Source organism: Cyprinodon variegatus, unplaced genomic scaffold, assembly GCF_000732505.1.
Source record: "Cyprinodon variegatus isolate N-32 unplaced genomic scaffold, C_variegatus-1.0 Scaffold43, whole genome shotgun sequence".
Taxonomy (NCBI): Eukaryota; Metazoa; Chordata; class Actinopteri; order Cyprinodontiformes; family Cyprinodontidae; genus Cyprinodon; species Cyprinodon variegatus.
The window spans coordinates 154,230-165,336 of NW_015150496.1; the positions used below are offsets into that span (position 1 = coordinate 154,230).

The following is an 11,107-nucleotide window of genomic DNA, read 5'->3' on the forward strand; positions in this document are numbered from 1 at the left end:
ATCGGCTTCATGAGTTTTAAAATATCGGCATATCGGATATCGGCCAAATTCCCAATATCGTGCATCCCTAATATATAGTAATATTACAATATCACATTGTGACCCAATTATCGGGACACATATTGTATCGCAACACCTCTGCCAATACTTACCCCTACCTACAGTAGGGGTTAGTTAAATAGTTGCAAGAAACTAGGTTAGGTTTTTTTAAAGGTATAGTGGAAGATTTTTGCGATTTTAAAAAAAAAAAAACCACCCTCTCCATTAAAAAAAAAAATGCACATCCCTGTATTAGCTCCTGAGAGGGAACGCCTATTAAACGCGTGTGAGAGCGTGCACAAGCCCGTTTCTCCTGGTGCACGCTCTGTTTAAAAGTTGCTGTTTGCGTCGCTCATACAAGCTTACTTTCCAAAAGAAGATTTGCAATTTTTCCACTATGTCAGACTCACCACCGGTGAGTGAAAATGGGGTCGAGCACGTACGGTAGGACTGCCTTATGTAAACATATCACCAGAATGATTGACGATTATTAGGACCACTTATTTTGATGATCCACCCACAAAAAGAACATCTTCCACTATACCTTTAACTTCAAATTAAAAAATATTCTGCTGACATTTCAATTCCCAACAATCTCTTCATGTTCTTACAAAGTTCAGCCTCACGAAATAAAAAAAAGAGGGCTCATTTGAAAGCATTTCTAAAATATTTGTTATTCTGAAAAGACCCTTGAAACAAAATGAAACAACCTGCTTCAGTATGCAGGTACAGTATTAGGTATGTAATCAACCTTTTTTATTTGTTATTGCCTTTAGATACAAACTCATTCATGTTGGATAAACTTGATTATTTGTTTTCAAGTATACATTTAAGCCCACATTTTGGTATACAAATGTATTTTTATTGCTCTGATGTAATTTCCTAATCTTTCTTTTATTAGCTGTATGCTGTATGGTAGTCAAAAGAAATAAAGGACTGCAAATAAGTAAACTCAGCAAGAACATTGTAATTGATTGATTGGATTTGTACGTATTTGTGCATCTCCAGGCTTCCGTAGGTTTGTGCAACAATAAGGTATAAGAACCGGAGAAAAGCACAATGAGATCCAGTAGAGCCGCTGCTAAGGAGTCGCTTTTAGCTGGATCTGGCTGCTTGGGGAGGAAAAGAGGGATCTGGTGATACATGGGCGGTTCTAGACAGAGGCTAATGGGGGCTAGTGCCCCTGTAGGTCATGTCCTGGCCCCCTGTTATGGCCCCTGTGCTGAAGACAGAATATTAAAAGAAATTCTAATGATTATATGTGCTGGACTAGAAATAGTTACTGATAGACCCTTTGGATCTATTTCATTTTTTTTCTTTAAAAAAAAAAAAATCTATTTTACTAATTAATTAAAAACAAAAAGGGGAGAGCTTCAGTGGTTTTGAGATAGGATCCTAGTTTTTATCTGTTAAATGTTTTTTTCAAAACAAGTGAAAAAAAAAACAACTAATTTTTACAGCTGAATTTATCAGTTTTTCTTGAGTTCTAATTCAGATTTTATGGCAAACCGTAATTTTTACTGAAATTAAGTTGAAAATATGTAAAATTCCTAAATTATGAATGTATTCCAAATAATAGCTTTATTTGATCTTTTAGATATTTATATGGATACATTTTTTTTGTTGCTTTTTTGCTAGCAGAAAGAGCAGCAAAAACACACGTGCTCCTTCATTTTTCACGCTTGTACAAGTTTAGTTCTAATTCGCGCCTGAAGCATCTTTGCTGCTCTGGCTGCGCGGTGGAAAAAGTGGGTCTGATGCGTGCTGGGCGGAGCTACCAGCTTGTCACTACCCGATTCGTCCCGGAAGCACGATCCGTTCTGCGAATGCACCATCAACTCATTTGCGCCTCCAGATATACATCCGGGTCATCCTCGGTTTTATTTTGTTAAAAACACCTAAATGACGTTTTCCCTCCACAAAAATAGTAACCGTACTAAAATAGAATGTGTTAAAGGTTAATAATGTATTTCTTCAGAAAATAAATGCCTTAAAATCCTCTCTTATCACTCGTCTCTGCCCGATCTGCACCGGAAATGGGATCCTACGCTACTTCCGGTGGCTAACTTTTTCGGCTTTGGATTTAAACATAAATCTAGTTTTTTGGAGTTTTATGTTTTCGTTTCGTTTTAACCTTATGGAATATAGTGCGTAATCTACAGAAAGAAACAACTAAAATGCAGATAAATATGGTTTAATCATATATCGCCGGACTTCTCTGAGCATGATGATGATGATGTCAGAGAAGCAGTTTAACGAAGAAAATGTAAAAAGGATAAAAATTGTCTCACAAAAGTCATCAAACATTTTTACAGATGTGTATTAGTATTGTAGTGAGTTAAGGATAGAAATAATAAGTTTTAGTACCATAATTACAGTCTGTCGTATCTGTTTGTGCATGCGCGGAACGGATTGTGCGTCCAGGACGGATCGGGTAGTGTTAGCGCTAACTACATCACAGTCAGTTGCGCTCATTGGTCCGAGCGTTGGCCATTAGGCAGAGAGATGGTTTGAAAAACAACGGGTTGTTCTCATCAACAATCTTCCGACGTCTCATTCATCTTGGCCAGATTAAGGCTACGTTCACACCGCAGGACATGATGCTCAATTCCAATTTTTTTTCTGTTGCCTTTCACAATTCCAAATAAACGCGACTTGTATGTGATCTCCTGTGTAAACTGCATTGATACAGCTTAAGCGTCCCACATGCGCAGAAGAGGACGCAAGCTCAGTGTTTACGGAAGTAAACATTGATGTAGTGCTGGAGCACATCTAGCGAGCTTTCGAAACCTCAAAACCTCAATCTTTCAAGATGGTTAAACATAAATACTGCTCTGCATCACATCCACCGCCATGGTTGTTGCTTTTCTTGCTGCTTCTGTGTAGCAAGAAGCAGAATGGTCACCTATGTCGGTTACTAATGGCGTTCAGGTCGGATGAATACGACCTGGCCGTTCAGACACAGGTCGCATTTGAAAAGATCGGACTTGTGTCGGATTCAGGACCACAGAGCCAAGTGGCCTGGGTCGCATTGGGAAAAATCAGATCTCTGTTGTTCAAACTGCGATGAAAAGATCAGATCCAGGTTGCATATGGGCCAAAAAAAAATCGGATTTGGGTCACTTCAGGCTGCAGTGTGAACGTAGCCTAAATTACACATTTAATCTGGTTTATCAGGCTAGCAGATTTTGGCGTTTTAAGTTAATTAAGGCGTTAATAAACTGTTTCAGAGGAGTGAACGTAGCGCTCTGCATCACTGCATCATGATGGCGTTCATGTGTTCTGAAGGCGTGGTTTCGAGGGGTTGTCTGAAGGGAGAGGCATGGTTGTGTATGTTCAAAAATACAACTTGCTGGAACCGTTTTTCCAAAATCTCCTACAGCACCTTTAATATATTTGAATCCTTTGCTTTATGTTTTCTGTGCCCCCATAGAAAACATGCTGGCCCCCCCTGGCCCCTGGAACATTTGGTCTAGGACCGCCACTGTGCTGATACCTGAACCTCAGAGAGCTGATTTGCTTTGGGTGGAGAAAACTAAAACAGCATGAAGAGGATGGATCAGAGACATTCCTGAAACGCCAATCTGTCCAGTCATGTCCCAGCAGTGACATCACAACCTTCAGGTTTCTATGGACCCCTCCCTCCCTACCAGGGCTCTCACCTTAAACCAATACTGTTCAAACACACCTGGATGAAGAATAATAAGCCTTACCTGAGCCAGACTGCCTGTTGTTACTCAGGTTGTTGATAATGTAGTGAGAAACTTTGGAGTTCTCGGAAACGGAGAGGACATAGTCTCCAGGAATGGTGATCGAGTCCCGAACCAGGAAGACTCCGTGTCTCTGTCCCTGTAGAAGGGAGACCGCTTCTTGGCGGCTCAGGCGGCCCCAGTACCAACTAGCACGATCCTCAGTATCAAAATGACCGGCCATTGCAGCGGAGTCCGGTCCGAGGCTTCAGGCCAGGCCCGCCTTCTCTCACAACTCATACAAAAACTTCGGTTTCCCAACACCGCGGCGGGGAAACAAACGCAACAAAAAATCACGACTTGGAGATTTTGAACAGCGAAGTTCTGTTTCGTTTTAAAAAGCCGCGAAAGCAACCAGAACCGCTGCTAACTGCTTGCTGTAACGCAGAACTGATCTAAACTTACGAGCGACAACCGCCTTCGGGACTGAAATGGCGGATCTAGGGAAAAGTTGACCTCATCTACCGGAAAGGGATGCTCGGTCAACGGGAAACGCTGCGTTCACGGACCCGCTTAAAATATGGGAATACTGCAAGATACAGGTTCTTGGGCTAGCTATACTTTCACGCGGCGTGAGCATGCGTTTTATACGGAAGAGGATTAGGGCCACTGGGAGAAAAAAAAAAGTTAACTGATTTTTAAATATTATTTTAGTTTAATATGCGGAAAAAAGTCAACATTCTGACTTTTTTCTCAGATTTCTGACTTTTTCTTAGAATTCTAACTTTAATCTCACAATTCTGATTTTTTTTCTTAGAATTCTGACTTTAATCTCAGAATGAAGAGTTTAATCTCAGAATTCTGACTTTTTTTTCTCAAAATTCAGACTTTGTTTCTTAGAATTCTGACTTTAATCTCAGAATTCTGACTTTTTTCTTAGAATTATGACTTTAATCTCAGAATGAAGAGTTTAATCTCAGAATTCTGACTTTTTTCTTAGAATTATGACTTTAATCTCAGAATGAAGAGTTTAATCTCAGAATTCTGACTTTTTTTCTCAAAATTCAGACCTTGTTTCTTAGAATTCTGACTTTAATCTCAGAATTCTGACTTTTTTCTTAGAATTATGACTTTAATCTCAGAATGAAGAGTTTAATCTAAGAATTCTGACTTTTTTTCTCAAAATTCAGACTTTGTTTCTTAGAATTCCGACTTTAATCTCAGAATTCTGACTTTTTTCTCAGAATTCTGAATTTAATCTCAGATTTGTGGATCTTAATGTAGATGGGCACCATGAAGGACACTCTGCTTCACTGACAAAGATGTGAGTTGTTTGGGAGGGCCAGTAACACATTGGTGAAAAATGATGCAATTAGCCAACTTTTTACGTACCCGAGGGGTCCCTGGTGATGCTATTTCATGAATGGAAGAGCAGAAGGTGATTAAAACAGGAGAGCTAGATTAGTCTCTAAAACAGACATGGCTACAGCTTGATACTAACATGTTTGTTAGCTATCAGAATTCAGTCAGAATTCTGAGATAAAATTCTGAGGAAAAAGAAAGTTAACTTTACCTTTATTTCAGTGTAATATGAGAAAAAAAGTTGGAATTCTGAGATTAAAGTCAGTATTCTGAGATTAAAGTCAAAATTCTGACTTTTTCCTCAAATTATACAGAAATAAAACTTTTTAAATTTTTTCAGTGGCCCTAATCTTCTTCCGTAGTGTTACAATAACTGACAGGGCCATTTGATACTTTATAACAGTTCCCTTTTCCAGGAGATGATTTACAATAATCAAAATAACTGGATTAAATTGATGATCAGGAATTTATTATACAAATGTATGGAAGCCTTGAGCTCCAAAGCAGAAAAAACTGATTCAAGTGACAAAACAATTGTTTAATATAAGTGTCATGTTTTTACTATAACCTATAATGTTATTACAGATATGTAAAATATTTTACATACAACTTTTAAAGGTTATCTATGTTGTAATAACCTGATATACAATGGAACATTTATACAATTTGAAAAATTAAGGTTTCATATATGTTACTGCAGGAGGAATTATACTTATCTATACTGATATCAGAATTTGAACCACCTTAAAAGATCTGTGTGCAAATCAAATGCAATCAGGAATGAATTAATTCCTTGTAATACAATTGCACTGAAAAAACGATCTAGAAATAGGTTAAAATTCCTAAATTAAGTGAGACAATGCAATTGTGATTTCTTATTTTAAATGTAAATTGTCTCGTTTCACTGGCAAGATGTCTCTTTTACCTCCTCAATCCAAGAACAAATGTCCTTATTTTAAGAAAAAATGACTTCTCTAGATTTAGATTTTTTTCCAGTGTTAAAACGTAATGTTCTCTACGGTAGGGAAGAACTGGTCCAATCCGGCTGAGGTGAAAGTTTTCATTGATCAAAGGACCCGTTTGGACCTATGGATACAAACATCCCCTAAACTGGATTCAGAAAGGTTGTGTTTTCACGAAGTGTTCTATGACATATTTGTTGATCTGGACCCAAAGAGGGTTAAACAAAGACAAAATCCCAACAAATTACCTTGAAAAAAAAAGTTCTTAATCATGTATATGAGCCTTTGTCAGTATGGCTTTGTCATAAGATATATGTTCTGATAAAAAAGAAAGGATAATGTTTAACATAAATATTTCAAATGAAATGTAAATATGAGCTATTTTAGTCACAGTATTAAGTTTTGTTTCCATTCATCAGATTGCCCAGCTTTTGTTTTTCTTTTCTGTTGTTCTCCGAGTAGAAAGTTAAAGTGATCATGACAACACAACCAGTTAAAGTTCAATAAAGACAAAATAATCATGATTTTGTGTTTAATTTTTTTTTATGTGATATCATTGTAAAGTACATAAATCTTACTGGGATTAAAATCCTAATATGTAGTTGGTTACCCAGGGTTCCTACATGTTTCATGTAAAAGTTCCAGACTTTTCCACAGCCCTAATCCCACAGTTCCCATTTCTTTAAATTAATTCTTAAATAAACAAAGCACATGGAAGGAAGGAAGGAAGGAAGGAAGGAAGGAAGGAAGGAAGGAAGGAAGGAAGGAAGGAAGGAAGGAAGGAAGGAAGGAAGGACTCATTTAGACGTTGGGAAATATAAAAACAAAAGCTCCTACTTTCTTAACAGGTAAAATACGTAATTCAGGCTCCAAGCTTTTTCAGATCAGTTAGGAACATTGCTAACAATTAAAACATTCATGACTTGGTGAAAAACCTCCAGAGTTCATTAAATCAATGAAGTAATTTAATATTACTTCAGATGAGCAGCATTTGCTCTTCTTTCATTCCACCAGCAGATGGCGACATCCATTCTTTCATGGAGTTAGATCCCCCATTTATTGAACCTTTTCCATGTGAACAACACCTCCACCCAAAACAGTATTAACATTGAAAAACCGTGTCTCTGTGCTTGCTGTGGTTCCTATTAGGTCAGGTTCCCCGTAGTGTCAGAGTTTAACAGTGTAAACATACGTAGTGCAAACATACGTGTAAGGTTAGTGTCATGCAATGAAACTGCTTTAGCTTCGTCCAGTCTGGCTCCTGATGGTCTCTCCTGTCCGCGGACATCAACATGTCAGAAAGAATCAATTCTTATTTTCTAAAACCACACGTCTAAAAAAAAAACAACAAAAAGCAATCGACTGATAAACACACTCAGTATAAAACAACATGTAGATTCTGTAAACTACTCTGATGCAGAGCTATTCAAACTTCTTCAGGTGATTGTAGAGGGATTGGACGTAGGTGAAAACACACATGGGGTCCGGTTTGTCCCCCATCTCCAGCATGTCGTCCACTTCGATCAGCCGCAGGCAGTCGGCCTGCTCCCTGAAACATAAAGACATTGGTCAATAATTCACATACAAAATTAGGAAAATGTTCTGGTGCTATAACTTTAAGGAATATTTCATCGGCTAGATTTCATGGTGTTCACCAAGAGAGTTCGTCTAGAGTTATTAATGGAACCTAAAGGCGGGTTTATGCTCAGAAACCAGGTCGTCTGGTTTGTGTCATAGACACTCTGCTGTACCCCTCCCAAATTATAGGTGACCGCAGACAGTGCCACAGACAGGAGGCCTCTGATTGGTCATATCTACATCCACTATACACAATGCGTACCTTAACCGGCTAGTTTTGTTTGTTTGTTTTATGATCGCCATTGTGAAAAACAACTCGTGGAGAAGGACCAGCTAGAAAAGTGAGGTGCGTGAAAACTCTGGGACCCTTTTCCCACCTGGATCCCCGCTCTTTTTAGCCCTCATGCCCCTCTGTTGTCGCACAAACTTGCCCCCACTTTCTCACCGCCTCGGCCGTATCTAGACCCACTGCTAGTTCGTGATTGTCCCTCTTGCGTTGTGGCGTTGACATAGGGCAGACCACGCTTCATTATCGGGCATAAATCAAAAATATCTGCGTCGTATCTCCGACATGCTCACTGCAACACACTGCTGCGGGAGTATACCCAGCTTAAGATACTTTGGTAGGCGGAGGAGTTATTGGTCTACTCAGGTGTCTATGATCTGTGGTTGAAAAAGAAGCCCATGTCCTCACCAAGCCACCACTGAGGATTAAAGCTGATATAAGGTGTTTTTGCTGATAGGCAGTGCTTGCTCCAGTCTCATCTGCCCACAGGACATTGTTAGAAGTCTTCTCCATCATCCACACATAGCTTTTGTTAAAGGTATATTGGAGGATGTTATTTTTCCGGGTGGATCACCAAAATAATGGGTCCTCCTAATTGTCAATCATTTTGGTGATATGTTTACGTAAGGCCATCCTACATGCTCGTCCTCATTTTCACTTAACGTTGGTGAGTCTGACATAGTGGATAAAACTGTATATCTTCTTCTGGAAAGTAAGCTTGTAAGAGCCATGCAATCTTTTAAACAGAGCGTGCACGAGGAGAGATGGGCTTGTGCACGCTCTTGCATGCATTTAATAGGCGTTTCCTCTCGGGAGCGCGTACAGGGGTTGTGCAGGTTTGTTTTTTTTAATTGGAGAGGGTGGGTCTTTTTAAAAATTCAAGAAAATCCTCCACTATATCTTTACCTAACTGCTGCCATCTTGTTTTTTTCTTTTTTTAAAATGAAAATAGGCCCTTTCCTTCAGCTCTTCAAACAGCCATATTATTTCAGCATTTTCTAACTGTCCTAAAAGATTGGCAGCTGTCTAAGATGTTTACCTCGTGGGAAAAACTTTTATCTCTGCAGAATAATCGACTTCAGGTAGATTGAGATTAGGTTTTAACAACTGCTAATGTTTTTTAGACCCTTGCACATTTCATAAAGGAGGTCACACTTGTGTAATGAGTGGTAAAACGATCCTGTTTGATTAGATAACTCCTCTAACTTAAAACATCCTTTTTACTCTTAGTCAGGATGTCCCGATAATAAAACATGCTGAAAAATCCTGCAAATTAATTGCAGTATTGAGTATCATCAGCAAGAATCATACATACTTTTGTTCTTTATTTCTTAGAAAAGAGAAACAGAGCCAACAGTACTTAAGAGAACACTTACAATACTGGGTTATATAACATTTAAACTTAAACATTGGAATTAATGTACAAATGAATAAAATAAAAATGTATTATTTAAAGAATATCCAATATCAGTGTTGGATCAGGACCTCCATTGCTAGGAGTCGATAATAACAATTTATGTTTTTAGTGAAGCTTTTAACAAAAAAAAAAAAGGATGAATGCTATTGCAGTTTGGTATAGCTTGCCATGGAAATAGTAGATATTTCATTTGGAGTTAAATAAAATAATAAAACATTTGGAAGGATCGGGGCACCCTGAACACTAGATGGAGCAAAAAGCAAGCAGAGATCAGGGTTTTTTTCAACCTATAGGAGACCTTAAAGGATCAAACGCTTAAATAGGAACAACCTTTGAAAATAATTTATTTTTCATTATGAGAATTAATGATGCTGAGTTTTCAGTTTATCTTTCCATTTAGATAACCTCATCTAAGCTGTTAAAGGAGCAGTTTTGGGTTATTTTTGGTGAAAAGACCCAGTGATCGGACCTTTTCAGGGAGGATGAGGGATTTGTGTAGGGAGGAACCTAACAGGGTTTGGGCATTTATTAATTATCTCCATTTATTCGTTGACTTTGTCCGCTTGTCCTTGCAGACAGCTCACCAAAAGACAATATTTAGAACCATGCATACAGACCATGGACGAAATTTAGGTTTCTGCTTGGTCCTAGTGCTGTGCTGTAGTTTTTGTAATAATAATATATATTGTTTTTGGACAGTAAAACGTGCAGGGGACAAAAAAAAGATGTTTGAAAAAGTACATGGGATGTGCCCCACCCCAAAAAAAATAACGTCCATGATACAGACTCATACCTTTGGATAGAATAAAGTTCCTAGCAGTTTTCGGCTGTGTTTAGAGGTTTTTGTCCAGCTTGCTTCACTTACTCTGCTGTAGTGAAGGCCAGCTCCAGGTTCTGTTTACGGTTCGCCGGATTCAGAGCATTGTATTCAAACTCCAGCGGGAAGAAAGAGTGGACCAGAGCGCAGAAGGCCATGCCGTCACTCCAGCTGGACGAGAAGTTCTGGATGTCTATGTTCTAAAAGCCAAATAACAGGAAGTGGTTTCAGTGAAATGTTTATTAATGCACTGGTTTGTTTTCCTCCATTCCCCTTCAGCTGAAGGAAAAACTGTGAGACCAGATTATGTTAAGAATTTATAGAGCAAGTTACCATTTCTGATCACTTGCATACCCCTTACAATTGGAGTCCACCCCTGTCCCTCAGTGAGGTCTAGTAGCACAAGATCTATATCCAACCATTCAGCAAAGATACTGCTGTACATCTTATTTTGGCATTTGACCAATTAGATGAGATGAGCCTTTGAATGATATATAACCTAATGTAAATTAAAATGAAAAAAAGTTAACAAGCCGAGAGAAAAAAAGGTAAAAAGCTAACTGAAAAGAAGCCTAGTTAACAAGTATATATTTAGGTTAATAAACTAAAAAATGTAAATGCCAGTATCAGCATTAATGCCTCTAAGGTTATGTTGAACTCAGAGTGTTTTTCATGAATTTCTTATGGAAGCACTTTTGTTATTTTTCTTTATATATTTAAGCAAGTTGGCATTTCTTGTTATTACAAGGACATTCATTTTGGCCATCAAAATATTCATATTTTTTGAATGTTACAAAGGTAACAAGGTCTTGTCCTGGATTCCATTAACAGCATTGGCTTGAAATTTAGATTTTCCCTGAAAGCCCTATAAAGGGTTCAATCAGACCTTATAACCAATGGTTTTGGAGCGGCACCACTCCAGAAGGATCTGCTTTATCCCACTGGCGCTGGAAACGC

General features: G+C 38.3%; 2 protein-coding genes across 4 annotated transcripts in view; both read right to left on the reverse strand.

Moving 5' to 3' along the window:
- LOC107081852 (adapter molecule crk-like) overlaps nucleotides 1-4,259 on the reverse strand; it is a 10,773-nt gene extending 6,514 nt beyond the window's left edge. The window contains exon 1 of the mRNA XM_015370179.1: nucleotides 3,753-4,259. Within this exon, the coding sequence (XP_015225665.1) occupies nucleotides 3,753-3,972 (220 nt within the window). The 5' untranslated portion in view covers nucleotides 3,973-4,259. The remainder of the gene's footprint in view (nucleotides 1-3,752) is intronic.
- A 2,326-nt stretch (nucleotides 4,260-6,585) lies between these two features.
- Nucleotides 6,586-11,107, reverse strand: part of LOC107081870 (smoothelin-like protein 2) — a 17,010-nt gene continuing 12,488 nt past the window's right edge. For all 3 annotated transcript variants that reach the window (XM_015370213.1, XM_015370212.1, XM_015370211.1), the window contains 2 exons: nucleotides 10,199-10,350; nucleotides 6,586-7,601 (listed from right to left, as the gene is read on the reverse strand). In XM_015370213.1, the coding sequence (XP_015225699.1) occupies nucleotides 7,475-7,601; nucleotides 10,199-10,350 (279 nt within the window). In that variant the 3' untranslated portion in view covers nucleotides 6,586-7,474. The remainder of the gene's footprint in view (nucleotides 7,602-10,198; nucleotides 10,351-11,107) is intronic.